Source organism: Balaenoptera borealis (assembly GCF_965194805.1).
Source record: "Balaenoptera borealis genome assembly, chromosome: 9".
NCBI classification, from domain to species: domain Eukaryota; kingdom Metazoa; phylum Chordata; class Mammalia; order Artiodactyla; family Balaenopteridae; genus Balaenoptera; species Balaenoptera borealis.
Window position 1 is genome coordinate 18933901 of NC_138873.1, and position 23662 is coordinate 18957562.

Sequence of the window (23662 nt, forward strand, 5' to 3'; positions counted from 1 at the left end):
TCTACTCCTCTAATAATGCTACAGAGTAAACTGAGGAGGAACCATTTCTCCTCCAAAAGGAAACAAAATAAAAATTGGTTGATTAAAAAAATTTTTTTCATTGCCAGAAATACTTGTTAACCCATGTCAAGTTTTAACAAATTATTAAACAAATGTTCAGATTAAGATTATTTCAGGGCTTCCCTGGTGGCGCAGTGGTTGAGAATCTGCCTGCCAATGCACGGTACACGGGTTCGAGCCCTGGTCTGGGAAGATCCCACATGCCGCGGAGCAACTAGGCCCGTGAGCCACAACTACTGAGCCTGCGTGTCTGGAGCTTGTGCTCCGCAACAAGAGAGGCCACGATAGTGAGAGGCCCGCGCACCACGATGAAGAGTGGCCCCCGCTTGCCGCAACTAGAGAAAGCCCTCGCACAGAAACGAAGACCCAACACAGCCAAAAATAAATTAAATAAATAAATTAATTTAAAAAAAAAAAGATTATTTCAAAGGAAGAACTAGTGGCAGACCCCACTAAGACTAACAGGTTATTCCTAGCCTCATTAAGCAGGGCTTTTTGGCTGAGATTTTTATATTTAAGAAATATGCAACAGACATTTATATGATGCCCTAATCTGTGCTGAGTGTTTCTTGGTGTCCTGGGGATGACTGACAGGGCCTCTTCCCTCTGGGTCTCATAGTCTCTCTCTGGTTCTGAGACAGAGGGTTTTATGGCCAAGCTGCCACACCAGGTTTCTATTTTAACTCAAAGTACACACACACTTATTAAACACACATCGTGCCAGGTCCTGAAGAAAATGCAAAAACAAGCAAGGAAAGGCCCTCAGAAATTTGTCATTGAATTTCATTTACACTTTTTTTCCTTCTCTTTTCAGACATGGTGGCATCATCACCTGGACATCATCACTGCTGCCACTGAAGGTCAGTAACTTGGCTTTGTGGTCTTTGACACAATCATCTTACAGGTCTGCTCTGTACCCACTCACCCTTCTTTAAAAAAGTTCCTCACTCTCATGGAGAGTTCCCAGAAGCAAGCATTCCCCCATTATCTCCCATTATCATCACCCGTTTCTTGCTACCCTGATTCTTAATTCAGCATGAATTCCATTCAGACAACTGTTAAATTGTACCTCATAAATCATCATTTTGACATTTAAAACAGTCTATGTTTCCCCATCACATAGAGTTCAAATTCCTTAATCTGTCCTTCTCAAGTGCTGCATACTCGCCTCTGATGCTTTATGTGCCGGAACATTCATATGAAATCCCTCTGCTCCAGCCAACCTGGATGACTTTCTGTGCCTCAGACATCTCCATCACCTGCCCTAGCCATCTCACTAGCCTGTGCCTTTCGAAGTTGGAGAGTGGCTGTTAGAGGGAGATGATGAAAGACCAGCTCCAGTTGGAAGTGACCCTCTTCTCCTCTAACTCACATAACCATCATTTTAGACATGTCATGATTTCTCTAATCTAACCCTATGCCAATACGTGGTTCTTTCCATTATTTCCAACAAGTTCTCCCTGACAAATTCGACATTACTGTGTATTTCCTAGTTATTTCTATTTGAATCTTAGTTTTTCTCCCCTAGATTACAAATCCCTGGACTTGTACCCTGTTTTGCAATTCGTTATTCTCCCAAGCCAACCAATGACTTGGGCATGAGAAGCGCTCAATTAATCATTGGGAAGTGAACATAAAGAATTGGCTTTCCTCTAGGGAAGTTTTGGTCACCAGAGATCACCTTTTAAATTGTGAGTACTTACGACCTTAGTTGTTGAGGTTCTCAGAGGTGACCTGGGTAAATCACAAAACTCAGTGTGAACCCTGGGTTGTTTCCTGCCCTGCTTCTCCTCTTCCCTCTCTGCCTTTTTCTGTGGAGCTATAAGGACTATACCTAGAGCTACAAAAGGCATCTCCCTTCTCTCTCTCTCTCTCTCTTTCTTCCTCTCTCTCTCTCTCTCTCGTGTACACACACATTTTTTTCCTTTTTGATTTCTGGTGGTAGAGGAATAGATTATCTATAATCTATCAACCACTGTTGCATGGTTTCATTGAAGCAGCTCTCTCTTTGACTTGGTATAACCAAGAATTCACTTAATTTAATCCTCAGTAAGATATGTATTCTTCTATTTTATGTTGCTTTCATAGTATTAATCATAATTCCACTCTTGTAATAGTCTTGTTTTCAAAGTTTTGTATAGACAAATATGTTGATCTTTCTTGAGAATTCTATGAAATTTAAATGCACACTTCAGTAAGTATAGATTAACTTGAGCTTTATGAAATATATTTCATTCTGTTTTGAAAAGAGGTCTAACTATATTCAATATCCTGTGATAAATCATAATGAAAAAGAATATGAAATAGAATGTGTGTGTATATATATATATATATATATATATATATATATATGTATAACTGAATCACTATGCTGTACAGCAGAAAGTAACACAACATCGTAAATCAACTATACTTCAATAAAATACATTTTTAAAAAAGAGGTCTAATGATGTTTCATCATCTATAAGAATCTAGAAGGTTGCGTAATTCTTGTTAGTTCAACAAATTATCTGTTTGATCTTGATTTTAATGTGCTATTGGAAGTGGAACAAAACTTTGTGACTATAAACACCAAATTGTATTCCTATCTCAAACTTCCCATTCAAGTTTCAAATATTTTAGCATTTGAAGTGTAAGCATTAACACTTCTAATAACCCTTAAGAGTTAAATTGCATGCCTTCTCTTCCCTCTTTTAAGTTGTCTATCATCTACACCAAAACTTATATTCAGTACTTCTAAGAAGATCAGATTTTTGTCTTGTGTCACTACAAATCCTTCCATGGTATCTTTGCAGTACACACTAGTTTTCAAATTGATTAATTTAAATTGGTTTGTAATTTCCAATTATCATTAGGTATTAATAATGAAAGACATAATTTGTGACAGTTGTTATGACAATAAAAAATATTGTTCTCAAAGATGAAATTTTAAAAAGATGACACCCCCAATTAGAACAATAAGTTAAATCAAAGTTTTGAACACTTTACTGTAACAAAATTCTCTCACTTATGGATTCAGTAGAGTTAAAAAGCATCTGAAAGAATCATGATAGTTTGGAGCTGGAGGAAAAAATAAAGTAGAGAAGGGAGGACAGGGAATGCTGGAATGGGAACAATTTTAAGTAGATGGTCCTTCATTTAAAGAAGAAAAAATTGAATGTCAAAATAAAAAAATGACATATCTAATGTCACAAAAAATGGTGCAAGGGTGAACCCTATATCAGAGATTTCATTCTTGCTGATACAGAGAAATACAGAATACATAAAATAGAAATACCTTAATCTAATGTAAAAACTGTCAGCTCAGTTACCTGGCATACTTATTCTTGGTGATTCAAAGTCATATTTACTTATGAATTTGGTCACAGCTGGACGTAGATGGTTCTGCTTTCTCAGTTGAAACATCTCAGTTTTTGAATTTTGCCAACAGTGGATCAGATCAGAAAAGGAGGGAGAACCAGTCTCCAATCAAATTTAGAAGGAATGAAAACCAAGCTAGGTAACTAAACTATGAACTCATTTAATAAACAAATGGTGAGTGGCTATTATGTGCCAGCCACCAGACTAGGCAAAAGCCAGACCTGGTCCTGTCCCCAATTTGACACACAAGTTTAGGGAATACAAGAGATATGCTACAGATGGCAGCTGTAGGAGAATAAGGTTTTATGGGACAGCCATTTTCAAGGCTCTGAAAACTTTTTCTCTCATTTCCATACTCAGGACCATGTAGAGTTAGTTGCATTTATTGGATGTATAACCACAAGGTGTGGTAAAATAATGACATATAAAAACTTACTCTAAATGTCCCCAGTATATGTCAAATGACAATTACACTGGAGCCTTGCTAGACTTTGATCCCTGGGCCCCATGCTAGGTGACACCTATATCTATGACTTAGCCTGATATCTATAATTAGTTCTTCAGTAAAACTTAGAGGATAAACACGATTTACAGTGGACTTCACATTCTATTATATAATGCTACAGCAGAACCTAATGATTTGATGTTTAATACTCAATAGCTAGTTTCTAGCAAAGCCTAGATATTGTATAACTATTTGCCCTTACTCTTTTATTTTCATAAATATATACATGTACTTTTATTGATTTAATTCAATTCAGACATTTTCTGGGGAAAAAAACCTGTTAGAAATAACATCATCTCAAAAAGAAATGGGACATCCCAGTACGGAAAGAGTTAACATCTTATCAGCAGGGATCTTACCTCTATCATGTGATAAAATCACCACAAAACCAGGCCAGGTACTGTGTTTTATGGTATCTGGTTTGATCAGTTTGTTTTTGTTTTTTTTTTAAATGGGCGTTAACAATCTCATCTCTTTCAGGATATAAACTCTTTAAAATCAAAGCTCCTTAAGAGTTGTGAGCCTTCGATGTACATTAATTATAACCATTACTAAGTTTGCTTTTCTTTTTTTGGTGTATTGCAACCCTGTTATAGTCTTTTATTTAATCACTGTCATTCACTTATTCATTAAATAAACATTTTTGAGTGCCTACTACATATGACCCAAATATGACTAAGGACCCAATAGTGTATAAAATAGAAGAGGAAAAATCCTTGCCTTCATGGAACTTACATTTTATTAAGATGACATATGCATAAACATAATTTTTAAAGCAAAATATGTATGTTAATGAGCAAAGCAATTAATGACAAAAAATAAAGCAGCAAAAGAAAAACGGGGAGTTTTTGGTTTTGGCAGGAAAGTGGGGATAGCAATTTTAAACCAGTTGGCCAAAGAAGCTGACATGAGAAAATGGCATTGAGCTAAATACCTAAAGGAGGTGAGGGAGAAAACCATATGGAAATGACTTTCTAGCAGAGGAAATAGCAAAGCAAAGGCCCTGAGGTAGGAACAAGCCTGGGGTGCTCCAGGATGTGAAAAGGAGGACAGTACGTGAACAAGGGGGAGGTAAAGTCAGAAAAGGAATAGGGGAAAAGGGGAAAGACCTTGATCCTGTAGGGTCTTGTAGAGCTTGGATCTTTAAGAATGGAAGCAACTAGAAAATATTGAAATGACCTGCCCTACACTGGTACGTAGCAGGAGAGCAATTCTGTTAAAAATCACTTACGTATGTAATATAGTATCTGAAATTTAAGTTACTAATAAAAATGAATGGATTATCTGCCAGGAAGCTGGAAGCTTGCTTACGAGAGAAAACAGAACTAGGAATAGAGAATCACAGACATGGGAATAAGTGCGGGAGAGGAGTTCAGGGAGGGAAAGAGTTTAAATACTAGGCATCAGTGAACAGAAGTTCAATGTGGGATTCTTTAGGTAAAGAAGGAGATGAAGAATTAGGCGACCGAAATCGAAGAACCCGACTAAAAAGAATTTACTGTCCACCCCTCACAGGCATAGTGGGAAAACATGAATGACCCCACTGAGTTAGGTTTAGCAGCTGGCACTCTCTTATAGCTGGAATACATTTTAGAAATTTGTAAGTTCAAATAATAGCCCCAAATCTGTGTTATTAATAACTAGGTATTTTTAGAGGGGGAAAAAAAAAACACCAGAGGACAAAAAGTAATAAGGAGGTACGTACACAGACACGACAAACACCACCCCAGGTCAGAGAGGCATCATGTAGATTCCATGAGGTAAAGTCTGTACACTTTCTTGGAGTAAACATTAGTAACGTGAATTACATATTTATATAGTTTTAACTTTTAAAAACCATTTTATGTCTGATATAATCTGACTAAAAGTCTTTAGTTGTTGCACTGGGGCAGATACAAACTAGGGAATCATCACTGAGGTGAAAGTTCTCTCTGTCTCTGTCTCTTTCTGCTAATACTGGGGCCATGCAGACGTGGCCCTAACTTTGAGCCTCGCCTCTTTGGCAAGGAAGCAGCAGCCTTTCTAAATGCCTGGGTGGACTCTGAAGGAGAGGAGGTGCAGGAAGGGGCGGGAGGTTCATGGACGGGAGCCAGAGTGCAGCCGCCGAGCAGCTGAAATAGGGAAACCTGGGAGGAGGTGGATCGAGGCAGGCATGGAGGAAGAATGAGGGCAAGAATCTCCCGAGTCTGGGTTCCCACAGAAGGGAAAGAAGCTGACAAGAGGCCATCTAAACTCGTGCCCTGGCATAGTTTGCTACAGTGAAGCAGCGCCAGGACGAGTGGAAAGGCCAAGGGGTCAGGCCAGGGGTGGGATGGGCAGGCAGAGGTCCCTTACTCTTTAGATTTATCCGATCCGTGCGCCGAGTTGATACGATGCACCTCTTTCTTTCTGGTTTGTTTGGTGGTCATGGCAGAGGCGGACCCAGGCAGCGGCTGAGCTCTGAGCTAGGAGCCGGCTCTGCGACCCTGGCTCCGCGTCTGCCGTTGCCAGGAGACGACCCGTGTGCTTCCTGCAGCCGCGGGGCAGATGCTGGCAGGGCTTTAGCAGGGGCGGCTCTAGCGGAGGCGGCTTTAGGTCGCAGTGGGGATGCGAGCTCCGGCGCTCCACAGGCGGGTGGTAACCTAGGGGTTGAGTGTCTGGGGAGGAAGGCTCCCCGGGCATGGATTCGTCCGTAGGATTTATGGGCAGCTCTGATAAACCGGAGTTTTTCTATCAGGTTGACTCTGCCAGGCTTTGCCCTTCGGAACCATAGACATATATCGACTCTCTTTTGGATTTGAAGACGTGTACTATGCAAGTCCCCTTTCCCCAAGTCTTCTCTCCGCTGAACAAGTTCCTTTAGCAATAATTTAAGAGACATTACAGACACAGTAATTTGCCAATGGCTTGAAAATCGTGGGTTCAGTAGTGAATACGGTGGGTGCAGGGGGATCCCTGTACCGAAGGCAAGATCATGACACCCTCAGTCGCTTAAGTTTCGCTAATGATGATGTCTGTATTTAAATAAGTTTGGGTTGTTCACATGAAAGGATAAGTCCAGGTCACGGAATGGAGCGGCCCTTGATAAGCTCACTTGAGAAGGCACTGGAGCCAGATGACACGAATCCAAGCAAACCAAGACCCATTAAGCCTCTAGCTTAATGGTCAGCCAATCCTGGTGGTATCTATAAGTGATCTTGCCTTGGGCAAGTTCTTCCTTTTGAGCCTCAGTTTACTCATTTGTAAGCAGGAGATGCTAATAGCTAACACAATTCTATCTTGAGGATAAATAAGATGTATGTAAAATGTTTAGAACATAATGAAAGCACGGAAAGTAGGGGCCTGTATTTCAAAATGCCTTTGAGGAGCAGGCAGATAACATGAATGAATGAAGCTGAGAAACGCTTAGACTGGGAAAATTTTTAAGTGCATTAAAATAAAACCAAATATTGCTCCGGCCCAATACAACCTCACTTCAGAGAGATTTAACCGTGCACAGGCCTGAGGTTTAGAACCCCTGTCACTAGGTGGTCTCTTCCATTAGCCTAGAGATAATTGACCATCTTTAAATAAAGACATTCCCTCTGTTCTTGGAACTGTTCAGTGGCCCAACTCTACAAGGGAGAAGCAGCTTCCTGCAAAGCAAATCTTTCAACTGCTCTGAGGAATGAACGCCTAGACCACTCTGCTCAGCGTAGCTTTTGCTTTGTCAGACTGTCCCAATCTTATTATTGGGTGTGACATAGGTGACAATCAGAGAGCAACTTCTCTGTATTCTATATGCAAGATAAATAACTTCTAAGTCAGCAGTGTTAATGTTATGACTGAAAAAATGCCCTACAAATAGCTGTATGTGTGAAGAAAGTGAAGACACCTTGAGAACTCTGCCTCATTTATCCCAGCATTGAGATTTCCAGAGAGCTCTACTGAATGAAAGTAAAGGATCAAACTTCAAGAAAATATTATTTAATACTAAATCTAATCAGAGTCATCAATGCAATGCCATAAGCATATACAAAGACTACTGGGTGAAAATAGCACAATTTTAAGCAACCAACCCATGGACGGGTGAGTTTCCTCTTGAACAAGGGCCATCCCCGAAGCCATAGTTAATGGTTGCAAGGTGCCAAGGCCATTAGAGAAGAAATGTCTTAGAAATCAGGTGATCTACAGCCCACACGTATTTTACAGACGAAGAACCCCAGACAAAGAGAAGAGAAATGCCTTGCCAAAAGTTGCTTGGCTACTTAGGGGTAGAATTTGGACAAAAGGCATTAAAAACAGGAGCACAGGTTTCAACCAGACATATTACTACTCGACTCAGAGACTGTTTTCTTATCTGTTAAATTAAGATAAAAATAAAATAAGGGAGTTGGTATCAGGATATAATGAGATAATAAAAATTTGTTTTTAAAGTATGAAGTGCTTATTAATTCCTCATCCAGTGTTTTTCTCCATTATTACATTATGCATGCAGCATGCAGAAATGGAATTTCTCTTTTTTTTTCTGAAGCCAAACTCTGGTCAGGTCACGATTCTAAGAAGCAAATATGTTCCTCTATAAACCATAAGATGGCATTTGTATGTGCCAGTGCAAAAAGGAAAATAGGCCCTATATCTATCCTTTTTTAAATCCATATTCTTATGTGCAGGTGGTAATTATGGTCAATGTCATTTTGAAACGTTAATAATAGCTGTGATTTATTGAGTTCCTATGACATGCCAGGCTTAGTAGGGACGGCTGCTAGCTCCTTAGAGCACAGGCTTTAGAGACAGACCTGAATTTAAATACTGACTCTTATTGAGTTACCCTGGGTAAGTCATTTAAACTCTCTGGATTCCATTTTCTTCATTTGCGAAAAGGAAAGAATACTACTACCTACCTGAAATGTTGTGTTTGGAACATTATCAGCACTCAAATAACAATAGCTAATACTTTCCTTATTTCACAGGTAAAAAAACTGAAGTGCAGAGGGGTAAAGGGACTTGGGTGACACAGGGCCAGTGGCACAGCAAGAGCAGCCTTCCTCCGTGGCCTTTGCCTCTGCAATCCTCCAGACTAACCATCCAGGCTGTAATCTTTCGGACATGCTCCTGAGCACAGCAAATTCAGGTGATTGCCCTGCCACTCAGCTTAGGGATGTCCAAGATCTCTTGCTGTTCAACCACTCTCAAAGGCTGAGAAACAGGGCTTGTGTTTCATTAGAGCTACACAGAGCGGAGCCTTTCTTTAGTCTGTACTTAACGTTTGGAGGAAGAGTTATGACTTCAGACAACAGTAACCCCTGCTCCATAGGGAAGTGGTTAGAAATACTTACTTCCTCATGCCAGCAGAATCAATAACCAGGGGCTCTCTCTTTGGACTGCACGGGGAAGTGAGTTTTGGTAACCACTTCTCTACCCACCCTTGGGAGCCCTAGATGACTGGAGCTGAGTAGGAGGTAGGGCAGGGAGAGGGGCAGTGTTTCGGATTCTTGAAGCCATAGCTCTGGGCAGCTTTAGACACTTGGTTCCACAGCCTCGGGAAATTACACGATGGTGCTGCTCAGCCACCTCTTTGCCATGAGGTCAGTTATGAAGTTGCCTACTTCTAACCAAATAAATGAGGAAGTGTAAATTCTGCCTGTTCTGCTTATGGCTCAGGTTAACTGCCTTTACAAGTTCCGTCTTTCAATTGCCACTTTTCCTTAGAAATTAATATCCTTCTCCTTTATTTTCCACAGAGCTTTATTTGTTCATTTTTTAAAATTCTGATAATGTTCCACCTTATTCTTATCGTTACTTAGGCCCCAGCCCTTCTCATTTACTAAACTGTAAGGGCACTTAAAGCAGGACCGGTTCTACTCTTCACCAAATTCACATCAAACTTTGCAAACCTCCTCAACATCTCATCATCAGAACTCACATTTATTGAGCACTTGCTATCTGCTTGGCACTACTAAACGCTTTTTCTGTAATAACTCACTTAATCCCCATAAACACCCTAGGGATGTGCTATTATTACAATCGCTCTTTTGTAAATAAGAAAACAGAGGTTAAATTAAATTAGTAGGTATCAGGCAGCATTCAGGCCCATGTGGTCTGGTGCCAGATCCACACTCTTTATAACCACATTATTCTGCTTCTGACTGCCTCAGTGGTGGCAACCCTGTAAGGGGTTATAATTAGCCCATTTTGTAGAGAAGGAACATGAGCTTTAAAAAGCATAGCACCTTGCCCAAAGTCCAAAGCACAGAGAGGGTAGAGCCAGAATGTAAACGTCAGCCATCTGGCTTCAGAGTGCACACTTATTTTATTTGATTTTTATTTTATGATTTTTATTTTATTTATTGTGGTAAGAACACTTAATACAAGACCTACCCTTCTAATACATTTTTAAGAGCACAATATAGTGTTGGTAATTGTAAGCACAATGTTGTACAGCAGATCTCGAGAGCTTATTCATCTTGCATCGCTGAAACTTTCTACCTGTGTATGCTCTCAAATTCTACGGTACATTGCCTCCTTCAAACAGAAGGAGTACAGAAAAATGTTTACTATCGGTCCTAGAAAAATTTATTATAAATTGCAACTTAGTTTCAGTTTTGTCCCTTAATGTTCAGCCTCTTCAGGGCCCTCTAGTTATCGAGGATTTGGATCCGGCAGATACGAAACCTCCCTGTCCCTGCCAGAGAAAGCCTCATTATGCTGGGCAGAGCTTAACTTACAGTCTTAATTGTCTTTGAAAGGAAATTCTGAAGAGAGATTCATAAAAAGTGGGATAATAAGGAAAAGATATTTTCCTGATACTAGCTGAAAAATACTTTCCATTTTGATAAGCTGTTTAAATAAGAAACAAGTTTTCCTGATTGTAATAAAACACTTCATCAGGATGCAAACTGACGTGCATTTGTGTAAGGTTGCAGTCACCTAGGCACTGGATGTGGTGGTACTCAGCCTGGACAGAGGTACTCACTTCCCTACCAGAGAAAGCTCCTCACTCAACGCAAGGTTATGCCTTCTCCCTGAGAGCTTCCTGCACCTCAGTGGTGTATGTGTAAGAAAAGGGATATAATTGGGACAACTCTGAAAGATCCTTTTGTCTTTCGAGCTCCCTCATTTATTGGCAGAGACCTCTTTCCCAACAGCATTGCAGTGTAACTTCTGCTGCCCAGTCCCTCTTGCCTTACCCTCTTAGAGATACTACTGAGAACACTCACTAACAAACATCGTGTACACAAATCTCAGAGTGTGAGAGCCTGTTTCCTGGGAACTAGCCTAGAACAGTTAATAGCAGGTTTGACTGCAGGAAGCAGACTCTAAAATGAGACTTGGTAAGGCTTCAGCTTCCAAACAAAATGAAGTAACAGGGAATGAATTTACCTTCTCACGCGCAATGGCTAATAAAATGAATAAAATATATGAAGACATTGGCCTTCAGGCAATGAAATCAGTGATCCCAGAGATGAAAAACAAACAAAGGTGAGCTTTTCAGAAATAAACCCACGCACTTACGGACAAAGGAGGCAAAAATATACAATGGAGAAAAGACAGTCTCTTCAATAAGTGGTGCTGGGAAAACTGGACAGCTACATGTAAAAGAATGAAATTAGGACATTCTCTAACACCATATACAAAAATAAACTCAAAATGGATTAAAGACCTAAATGTAAGACTGGAAACCATAAAATCCCTAGAGGAAAACATAGGCAGAACACTCTTTGACATAAATCATAGCAATATTTTTTTGGATGTTTATTCTACAGCAAAGGAAATAAAAGCAAAAATAAACAAATGGGACCTAATTAAACTTAAAAGCTTTTGCACAGCAAAGGAAACCATCAACAACGTGAAAAGACAACCTACTGAATGGCAGAAAATACTTGGAAATGATATGATCAATAAGGGGTTAATATCCAAAATATATAAACAGCTCACAAAACTCAATATCAAAAAACAAACAACCCAATTAAATATGAATAGGGAATTCCCTGGTGGTCCAGTGGTTAGGATTCCACGCTTTCACTGCTGAAGGTGCAGTTTCGATTCCTGGTCAGGGAACTAAGATCCTTCAAGCCATGTGATGTGGCAAGATAAATAAAATAATAAAATAAAATAAAATAAAATAAAATAAAATAAAATAAAATAAAATAGACATTTTCCAAAGCGGACATGCAGATGGCCAGCAGGCACCTGAAAAGATGCTCAACATTGCTAGTCATCAGGGAAATGCAAATCAAAATCACAATGAGATATCACCTCACACCTGTCAGAATGGCTACGATCAAAAAGAACAGAAATAACAAGTGTTGGTGACGATGTGGAGAAAAGGGAACCCTCCTACACTGTTGGTGGGAATGTAAATTGGTGCAGCCACTGTGGAAAACAGTATGGAGGGGTCTCAAAAAACTAAAAATAGAACTACCATATGACCCAGCAATTCCACTCCTGGGTATATATCTGAGAAAACCAAAAACACTAATTCAAAAAGATACATGCACTCCAATGTTCATAGCAACATTATTTACAACTGCCAAAATATGGAAACAACCTAAGTGTCCATCGACAGATGAATGGATAAAGAATATGTAGTGTGTGTGTGTGTGTGTATATACACACACACACTGGAATACTATTCAGCCATAAAAAGCATGAAATTTTGCCATTTGCAGCAACATGAATGGACTTGGAGTGTATTATGCTACATAAGATAAGTCAGTCAGAGAAAGAAAGATACTCTGATATCACTCATATGTGGAATCTAAAAAATACAACAAATTAGTGAATATAACTAAAAAGAAACAGACTCACAGATATAGAGAACAAATTAGTGGTTACCAGTGGGGAGAGGGAAGGGGGAGGGGCAATATACAGGTAGAGGATTAACAGGTACAAACTACTATGCATAAAATAAGCTACATGGATATATTGTGCAACACAGGAAATATAGCCAATATTTTATAATAGCTATAAATGGAGTATAAACTTTAAAAATTGTGAACCATTATATTGCATACCTGTAATTTATATAATATTGTAAATCAACTATACTTCAATTAAACAAACAAAAAAAACTGATGGACTTTATAATTGTCCCAGCTTTCTGTGAGGGCTTGACACAGGGCAAGGGAGCCCAGGCAGAGCCTGACGGTGTCCCCGGTTTAGGGAAATGGAACTGGAATCCAGCGGGGCTAGGAGGCTGAAGTTCTCAGAGCAGAGTATGTGGAGGAGAGAGCAGCACAGAGAGGAGATACTCAGAGGGTAGGCCCTCAGTGTCTGTCAGAGCGCTGATCTTCACAAGCACAGGTGGTAATGCCCTGAGGCCATGGAAAGAACCATGTGAAAGGGTTAGAAGGGGCATAAGCTCACATGGGGCCTGTTCCCACCAGCATGACTGGAAAAACCTCAGAATTCACAGGAGACAGAATATGGAGTTTTGCCCCCTCCGTAGTGGTGAAAATTTCACCCTAAACAAAACTCCTCCTTGTTCCCATCTAACAAAATTTAAAAGCAGGACCTGAAATGATCAAACTGTTTCTAAGTAGGTTAACAGCTTCCCTGAACAAATTTAAGAATATTTCTAGGAGTACAAAAATAACTAGTACCCAACAGGTAAAATTCAAAAAGACTGGTATCCAATAAAACTTACCAAGCATAAACAAAAAGAAGCAGGAAAATATGTCCCATTAAAAGGAGAAAAAAAATCAACCAATTGAAAATGACTCAGAATAAAACATGGATGATAGAATTAGCAGACAGAACGTTAAAATAGCTGTTATCACGGCATGCCATATGTTCAAGAAGCTAGAAGAAAGATTAAATATGTTAAGTTCCTCTTAAGAACACCTAAAACTACACATATGATGTCTATGTCGAAAAGATACACTGGATGGGATGAATGACAGATTAGCCATTGCAGAAGAACAGATTGGTTAATTTGAAGACACAGCAACAGAAACAATCCAACGTGAAACACAGAGGAAAAAAACAAAAAAGAATAGGACATCAGGGAGCTGTGAAACAACTTTAAATAGACTAATACACATGCAGCTGGAGTCCCTGAATAAATGGGCAAGGAGGACAGGCGTGGGGGTTAGGAGAAGAAGATCCAGAAGAAAATAGATGCAAAAATAATGATTGAAATTTTTCCAAATTTTGGAAAATTAGAGGTATGAGATTAACAGATACAAACTACTATGTGTGAAATAGATAAGCAACAAGGATACATGGTATAGCACAGGGAATTATCGCTATTACCTTGCAATAATTTATAATGGAGTATAATCTGCAAAAATAGTGAATCACTATGCTGTACACCTGAAACTAATGTAATATTGTAAATCAACTATACTTTAATAAAAATAAAATAAAATATTCTGTATAAACAGCATTACATGAGTTCATAGACATGTAGACTTGGGCTCCAACCTAGCTCCATCACATGCTAGAGGTATGATGTTTGGCAAGCTATTTAGACTCTGAAGTCATTTTACTTATCTGAACAATGGTTATAAACTGATTGTTGTCAAGATTGGTTGAGATGCATATGTTTTGAAAAACAAAAACAAAGCAAAACAAAACTAAGTATGGTCCTTCTCCTATGAAGCAGCACTATTTGTCTATATGAAAGTTCTAAAATAACTTGGCAAAAGCTGCAGCTGCGAAGAAGAGGCTAACAGAATTTTGTGTTATGGTGATTTATAAGGGCTTCAAATAATTTTAAAAACTTTTTGGAGGGTAAGAAAATAATTTTGTATAATAATGAAGTATAATTTTTAAACATGAGAATTAAAAAGAAAATAGTTAGGCTTCATGATTATAATAAGGTATATTATTCTCCCTGCAAAACCTTTACCTTATAAACCTGGTTAAGATAGTTACAAGCCATTCTCTCTTTTGACTTAATTGCTAGTAATTCTATACATCTATGAAGCTTGCTGAATTTTCCACACATTTATACCTCATATATATCTTACACATGCTATTTATACAAAAAAAAGTTAGCACATATAAATATATTCCAGTGCTTAAAAATGTAGACCTTAAAGTTCATTGGAAGTGAAATGCAGGGGAAAAGTTCAAAATGGACTCTTGTTTAAATGTTTTGATTTTGGAATTATGAAAGTGTAAAAACAAGTTTAAAAAATCTCTAGTCCCATCTTCCAGAAGTAACCACTGATAATTTCTTGATGTGTTTTTGATGTGTCATCATTTACACAACTATTTTATATAATTGAGTTTATATTATTTAACTTTCTTTCACTTAGCTATGCTGCCAGTACTTCCCATGTCATTTAATGATTTTCTACATGATGATTTTTAATAGCTGTGTAGTAAGGCATCATATGAATATATGTAACCATTGTCCTACTGTTGAACTTTTAGGTACTTTCCTATATTTAATCAATGTGAATAACAGGCTGATAAAATACAGTGCAGTACAGATGAACAGGAATGGGGAACTGGAGGCTTGGACTCTGGGGCCACCTCTGAGTGCTTTCGGATAAGTCATTTCACCTCCCTGAGTGCCAGTTTCCTCACTTAGAAAATTGTAGGGCTGAACTAGATGAAGTTCCAGATCCTCTTCTGTGCTAACATAGACCCCAGCACTTGCAGGATTAATGAACACTTTGGTGGGGAAGGTCTTGAGTAGGGTGCTGCACTGGAGAACTCTAAACAACTAGAAGGTAGTGTAAGGTCTACACTTTCTGGGTTGTTTGCAGAACTAAAACAGCAAGAAGTGATCAGTGCACTGGAAAAAGTGGGAAAGCATCAAAACACCTCTGATTCTGCCGCCCCTTTCCTCTCCTCTGAGAGCTAAGAAGGACTGACATCCAACCTTGCCGTCCCCCTAGACTTCAAGCGTGTGTTGCTCAATTGGAGGGTGACGCCTACAAGTGTGATGGGGCATTTTACCCTGTTTGCATTTGTGCATATTCTCAGCTTCATAAACAAGTTTAAAAAAAATTTTTTTTTAACTTAAGTATGATCCCATAATAAGATCCCATATGCTGCATGGCATATGGAATCTTAGTTCCCTGACCGGGGATCAAACCCACTTTCCCTGCAGTGAAAGTGCAGAGTCTTAACCACTGGATCACCAGGGAAGTTCTCAGTTTCATAAACAAGTTTCTAAAAAACAGTTTCAAAATGCGCATTAATTTAAAGATAACTCATTTAAAGTAAGTTAGCTTTATTGAAACAATGCTATATACCTCATGAACTTACATTCTAGGAGAGGGGGAGAGACAACAAACAGACACAAAATATATCATGTTGTTCCAGTATGTCAAGTGGGGCTAACTACTAAGCAGAAAAAAGGAAGTAGGGTAAAAGAAATAGGAAATGTGTGAACTAGGGAGGAAGTTGCTATATTATATTGAGGGCACAGGAATGACCACTCTGGTAATGTGACATTTGAGGAGAGACCTAAAGTGTATAAGACATCAAGCCATGCAGACCTCTGAGGGGATGCGTATTCTAAGCAAGGTCAATAGCAAGTAATTTTTTGAGGTGGGAGGTCATGTGGTGTGTTCTCTGCCTCTGTGACTAGAACAAATAGAACAAGAAGAAAAGTAGAGAAGATGGAGTCAGAGAGGCAGCAGGGTGGCAGATCCTACTGGCTCCTATTAGGAACATGGCATTTATTCTGAGTCAGATGGAAGCAAATAGACGATTTGGGGCAGAGAAGTGACATGACCTGGTTTAGGCTTTAAAATGATCCTTCAGGGTGCTTTATTGAAAATACACATGGGTGGGTATTGAGGGATGACTAGGGCAGAAGCTAGGGAAAACTAGTTAAAATGCTATTGCAAAGACACAGACCTACTAGAGAATGGACTTGAGGATATGGGGAGGGGGAAGGGTAAGCTGGGACAAAGTGAGAGAGTGGCATGGACATATATACACTACCAAATGTATAATAGATAGCTAGTGGGAAGCAGCCGCATAGCACAGGGAGATCAGCTCGGTGCTTTGTGACCACCTAGAGGGGTGGGATAGGGAGGGTGGGAGGGAGGGAGACGCAAGAGGGAAGAGACATGGGAACATATGTGTATGTATAACTGATTCACTTTGTTATAAAGCAGAAACTAACACACCATTGTAAAGCAATTATACTCCAATAAAGATGTTAAAAAAAATGCTATTGCAGTAATTCAGGAAAATGCAGTATTGGCTACACTAGGGCAAAAGTATAGGAGGGTGAGAACCGGTCTGATCCTGGGTGCATTTGAAGGAATAGCTAAAAGGATCTGCTGATAGACTGGATACAGAGTGTAAGATAAAAGAGGAATCAAGGATGACAGCAAGGATTTTAGCCTGAGCAATTGAAAAAACAGAACTCCCATCCACTGAAGTGAGAAAGACTTTGAGAGCAGAAAGTTAGGGAGAAAATTAGGAGTTCAGGTTTGAATGTGTTCAGTTTGAGATGCCTATTAGAAATGCAATCAGAGAGTTCACAGGCATTTGGATAAATGAGTCTGGAATTCAGGTGACAGCTCTGGGCTGGAGATAGAAATTTTGGGGGGTCTTTATCATAAGATGAATTCCATAAATAACTTTACCCATCCCATAAAAATATTTTTAAATATTACAGGAATGTACGGAAAAACTCAATTAGGTCAGAAAATGATTAATAAGGATTTATGCTTGAGTCGTCCTGCAAGTTGTCACCCAGGTAATTATTTTTAAATCAATCCATGCTGCTTAAATGAAATTCTACTTTAGAACGATGTCTTTTATTGCTTTGGAGGATTACTCTAGCTTATGAAAATTATTGCTCTAGTGTTCTTCCTCTACACTGTTGACTTAAATGAAACTTGTATCAAAAAGGAATGAGGTTTCACAAGCAATTATTGTATTTTAGAGCTGGAATGGCCTTAATGGCCTCATTTAATCTAGGACTTCATTTTACAGAAAGAGGAAAAAACGGAAGTTCAAACAGTTCCCAAAGTCATTCAGCTAGTGTACTTATCAATTATTTACTTAACACAACAAATTAAGTTGTGTGATATTCTAAGTGTTGGTGATAAAACAGTCAACAATAAAAATAAAGACTCTGTCACACGGAATTTACAGTCCCTTTGGGGGAGCTAGAAAACAAACATGCAAATGTACAATATGGCACATAATTGATAAGTGCTATGAAGAAAAGTGAATCAAGATAAGGATAGGGTGATAAGTAATTTATTTTTCAAATTGGGACACTTTTTAGAATAAAAAGGGTTGAAAACTAGATGGGAAGTCAGGTCAGCAGGCATAAGCTGGGGCATCCAGCTTGGACAAATGAAAATGTAGGGTTGCCCAGGTAAGTTGGATGGGGTGGTGCTGAGGGGGTGAGTCAGGTTTATTCCACATAAAGTGGTCAGGAGTCAGAAGACATGGTGACATGTGAGGAGAGGCCTGAAGACAGTGAAGGAAGAAGCCATGCATATATTTGCGGTTGGCTGCCACAGACAAAGGAAGCGACAATAAAGCCTCTGACGAGGGCGGCATGTGGAGAAACAGTGTGGTTGCTGGAGAGGGAACAGGGGAATAATGGTAGGAGGTGAGACAAGCTGAACTTTTAGGCTATTAAAATGATTGTGGTGTTTGTTATGCTTAATAGAAGAAGCCATTTGTTGGTTATGATATGAAGAGTGACATCTAATTTTATTTTTAATAATAATAATTTGGCTGTCCTATTGACTATAGTCTGGGATGGGGGTGAGAATTTAAAAACAATGTCACTTACCATGCCAGCAAGAAAAATTCTTGGTAATAAATATAAGAAAAGCTGTATAAGGCTTCTACCGGAAAATCTTATTGCTAAAATTAAGGACGACTAAATAAATGAGGTGCTCTGGGATGACCTAGATGAGTGGGATGGGGGACGTGGGAGGGAGGTCCAAGAGGGAGGGGATATATGTATACAAATAGCTGATTCACTTCATTATGCAGCAGAAACTAACACAACATTGTAAAGCAATTATACTCCAATAAAAAATTTGCTTTAAATGTGAATTAAAAAAAAAAAAAAAAAAGAGGGCTTCCCTGGTGGCGCAGTGCTTAAGAACCCGCCTGCCAATGCAAGGGACAAGGGTTCGAGCCCTGGCCTGGGAAGATCCCACATGCCGCGGAGCAACTAAGCCCGTGCGCCACAACTACTGAGCCTGAGCTCTAGAGCCCGCAAGCCACAACTACTGAGCCCACGTGCCACAACTACTGAAGCCTGCATGCCTAGAGCCCGTGCTCCACAACAAGAGAAGCCACGACAATGAGAAGCCTGCGCACCGCAACGAAGAGTAGCCCCCGCTCACCGCAACTAAAGAAAGCCCGCGCACAGCAACGAAGACCCAACACAGCCAAAAAAAAAAATTAATTAATTAATTAATTAGAAAAAAAAAGAGCCCTTCTCTTAAAAAAAAAAAATACATCATGTTCACAGATTAGAACACTCAATATTGTAAAAATGTCAATTTCTCCCCAATTCTATAGATTCAACACATTTCCAACCAAAATTCAAGCAGGTTATTTTTTGGCATAAATTGACAATCTGGTACTATTTATAAAGAGTTGCCAATGACCCAGAATAATTTTTTAAAATATTTAAATAGAAAAAATTTGCAAGATTTGTATTATTTTAAGAATTACTATAAAGTCATAATAATTACTGATATGGAATAGAAGAATAGATTAGTAAAAACAGGAAGTCCAGAAAGAGATATACACACAATGAAATGTGGTAATTTTATTTTTATAAAGGCACCAATGAAATTTAACGTGGACAAAGAAATTATATATGGTTTTCAATATATAGTACCAGAAGAACTGGCTGTCTACATGAAAAAAAAAAAAGAAGCTTGACCAATACCTCACTCCATATACAGAAATTAACTCAAGATGGGATATAGATCTAAACATAAAAAGTCAATCTAAAAGTCTCCTTAAAGAAAATACTGGATAATATCTTTGCAAACTTCAGGTGTTCAATGATTTCTTAGAACACAGAAATCATTAAACATAATAAAAAGTTTAATAAACTGAACTTCCTTAAAAGTAAAAACTTCTTTTCAAAAATAGTCATTACTAAGAAAATTAGAAGGCAAACCTCGATGGGATAAAAGCATTGCAATGTATTTATACAACAAAGGATTTGTATTTAGACTATATAAAGATTTGCTAAAATTCAATAATAAAAAGACAAAAAACTTAATAAAAATTCACACAAAACATAGACAACCACAAAATAAGGAATATTAATGGCCAATAAGCACAGTCATTAGGGTTGTGTAAATTGAAACCCAATGAGATATAATGAGTATATACATACCTAGTACAATGCTACAATGAAAAAATAAAACTAATAACAGTATACTGTATTTTTCTATGTCAACCTGGTTAAGCTGAAGACTATATTTCCCAGAATTTCCTTTTCTGTTTTAGATTTGGCCCAAAGAGAAACTTTCATATAATTTATATAAATAAAGCAGTAGCCATTACTCTCAAAAGTTTGCCAGTGTCAGATTTAGTGCCAGACTGGTGCAGATGTATTCACTGAGTCATGGCATGACCTCATTTTACAAGGTTGTCCAACTCATCTTCCAGGGTGATCAACAGCAGCCCCAGGTCCACCATGCTTGGCTCTGGACCCACAAAATTGGTAGCTACACAAAGACAACAAGTTCCCATAGAGCTCGCCATTAACTTCCTTTTCTTGGTCCTACTGCAGTGGATGTTTAGTTTCTCAGACTTCCCTGCAAGCTCTAACTTGTCTACCTGCACCAGTACTTTAGGTAGTCTCATTAATGACTCTTTTTCTGATCCCAACCCTTCCATTTACTTCATCTACTTTCACTTTTGTGCAAGGTCTAATTCCTACAATGAATCCCTTATTCCACTAACACTCATGCTAGCTCTGTTTCCCAGACGAACGCTTGATGACTACAGTTCTTGGAACCTCACCTGCATTTGGATCTGATTTAGATAACTATATTCTCAATTCTGAGACTGATGCCATCATTGAAATGAAACTTTGGGGGTTCTGGAATGACAGGATTATATTTTTTCATGTGAAGAGACTATAAATTCTTTGTGATCAAAGACTGCTGAAAGGTAGATTGCTAAAAGGCCTCAAATACTTCCTATCCCTGCAGCAATACTCCTTTCCAATGTGATTTTTCAGTTATTTCTATTAAAGGTGGAATCCATTTCCCCATGCCTTAAATGTGTTCTTGGCCACATGACTTTCTTTGGCTACTAGGACATTAACAAACGTGAACCAAGCAGAGGATTAGAAAGTGGAAGTGGAATGGAGCTTGCTTTATTCTGCTGACTTTAACCAGCAAGCCATGTGGATGAGTCCTGGCCAGCCCCTGAAACACGCAAAGCCAAGTCATGCCTGTCATTCCAGTTGATGATGAGGTAATCACCAAACACACAAGTGAGGCTGTCCTAAGCCGTCAAGTTCCAGTGAGTTGGCTCAGACTGGTGTTATTTTATGGCACTAAGTTATGTAGAGATTTGTTATGAAGCAAAAACTAACCAGTACAAATATTAAATGTTGAGACGATGCCAAGCAACTCCAACTCTGATTAGTCACTGATGATGGCAAATGACTCTGGAAAACTGTTTGGCAGTTTCTTATGACGTTAAACACACACCTACCGTAATATCCAGAAATTCCAGTCTTAGATGTTTACCTAAGAGAAATGAAAACACATAGTCACACAAAGATTTTTACAAGAAAGTTCATAGCAGCTCTATTCATGACAGCAAAAATTGGAAATAAGCTAAATGTCCATCAACAGGAGAATAAACAAAATGTGATATATTCGGTAATACCATTCAGGAATAAAAAGGAATGAACAACAAATATATAAATAAATATATAAATATATAATATACAAATATATAAATATATATAATAATTATATAATAATTATATTATTATAATAATAATGAATATATAAATAGATAAATAGATAAATCATAAAAACTTTAGGTTTAGTGAATGAAGCAAGATACAACAGTATTTACCATGGAATCCCATGTATATAAAGTTCCCGGAGAAACATACAAGGAAACGGAGACAGTGGAGTAAAGGTGTATACAGGTCCTCGGTGGGTTGAAATGAGATAGAAAGAAAGGAGATTTTGTTAGAAGTTTGAATGCTTGAATTTGTCACCTTAGCTTTTATTTTCTCTACATATGATTATTTTTCTCTTCTCTCCCCAATATTTCTGCCACAGTTTATGTTCCAGTTAAATATCAGTTAACTTCAGAGACCCATATAAGCAAAGCAGGCAAAGACACCACAATCTAAAACATGAACAGTGTTGGACCTCAGAAAAGTGTATTAAAATAGTTTCCAGAATTGAAAGAAAAAATACGAAATTACTGGAAGCAAAATTATCAAGAACAACAACAAAATGATTTTAGCTTTGAAAAAAGCCGTCTGCTCCTTCAGTATGTTCATCATATATGATCACTTGATTCTGAAGAACAGTCCTTCCAGATAAATTGGGCAGGGATGGTTATCATTCTTTTTTTTTTTTTTTTTTTTTTTACTGATACAGATATTGAGGGGAGAGTGCGTTGGTAACTTGCTCAAAATTAGGTGTTTCCTCAAAACCATTCCCAGAAGCCAGGCTGAACTCTGACAGCACTGTGCTTCTCAGTGGACTATATGTATTGAAAAATGTGTGCTGTCAATCCACAGAAACACATGTTTTCATTTAACTCAACACTGGGATCTGAGGTAAAATCCACTAATCTAAAAGGAAATCGCCAATGCGATTTTATTCCACTAATTCATTCTGACCTATTATTTACAAAAGACTCAGAAACCAAATTCAAAAATTAATTCAACATACAGGAATTTCTATTCATAGTGTACTGAACCTAAATTTTTCTTTTAGGGCTGCTGGGTTTATTGTCTTTTGGGGTGGTTTGCTTTTGTTTTGCTTTGTTTTAATCTAATGTTAAAAATATATCAGTGACATCATAAAAGTTCAATGTTAAAACTTTTTAACATTCTTATGTTTTCATCTTATTCAAAACAAACAAATGAACACTCTTACTAAGGACGTTCTAAGTAAAAGCTTTGTCTCCATGCTTGAAGTTTAAAGAAAAGATAGCATTCTCAATAAATTAAAAGTACTTACAGATTTTTCACACACTTTTTGTCTAGAACCCAGTGAGATGTAAATTTAGTTCTAGAAAAGGGATCAGGTCTGAAAGCAGTCTTCTGAGTTGCTAAAACTCCCCTGGAGAAGTTCTGAGGAGAGATTGTAGACATAATCATTGATACAGGTCAAATTTACTAATTTTCTGTTCATTCTGCCATCTGTGACACCTAACTTTTAACACACATCATTATGCAAGATGATTGTTTTGATGTTTGGCTACATAACAAACCGGCCAAAATTTCACAGCTTAAAACAACCATTTGATTACTTCTCACAGTTCTGCATGTTAATTGGGATCGCCTGGGTAGTTCTGGGCCAGAGTTGCCACCGTTGGGGTCACAGCTACTGGGTGGCTCTATTGGGCTTGAACATCTAAGATGACGCACTCACATGGCTGTTGGTTGATGCTGGCTGAAGGCTGGGAGCTCAGCTGGGCATGTGGACCGCAGCACCTCACATGGACCCTCAGGTGGCTTGGGCTTTTCACGGATGGCAGCTGGGCTCTAGAAGGCAGAGTTTGAGGAGTGAGTGTTCCCAGAGGACAGAAGCAAAAGCTGCCAGTCAGTGCTCTAAAAGGCTAAGCCTAGAGCTGGCACGGTGTCACTTCTGC

The 23662-nt window shown here is 38.5% G+C and overlaps 2 protein-coding genes across 3 annotated transcripts in view; both read right to left on the reverse strand.

The window, feature by feature from the left end:
* ADGB (androglobin) overlaps positions 1 to 12005 on the reverse strand; it is a 166886-nt gene extending 154881 nt beyond the window's left edge. For both annotated transcript variants that reach the window (XM_082405431.1, XM_082405432.1), the window contains exon 1: positions 6260 to 12005. In XM_082405431.1, the coding sequence (XP_082261557.1) occupies positions 6260 to 6333 (74 nt within the window). In that variant the 5' untranslated portion in view covers positions 6334 to 12005. The remainder of the gene's footprint in view (positions 1 to 6259) is intronic.
* A 10399-nt stretch (positions 12006 to 22404) lies between these two features.
* RAB32 (RAB32, member RAS oncogene family) overlaps positions 22405 to 23662 on the reverse strand; it is a 37504-nt gene continuing 36246 nt past the window's right edge. The window contains exons 3-4 of the mRNA XM_082405582.1: positions 23443 to 23555; positions 22405 to 23141 (exon numbers count right to left, since the gene is read on the reverse strand). Coding sequence (XP_082261708.1) covers positions 23120 to 23141; positions 23443 to 23555 — 135 coding nt within the window. The 3' untranslated portion in view covers positions 22405 to 23119. The remainder of the gene's footprint in view (positions 23142 to 23442; positions 23556 to 23662) is intronic.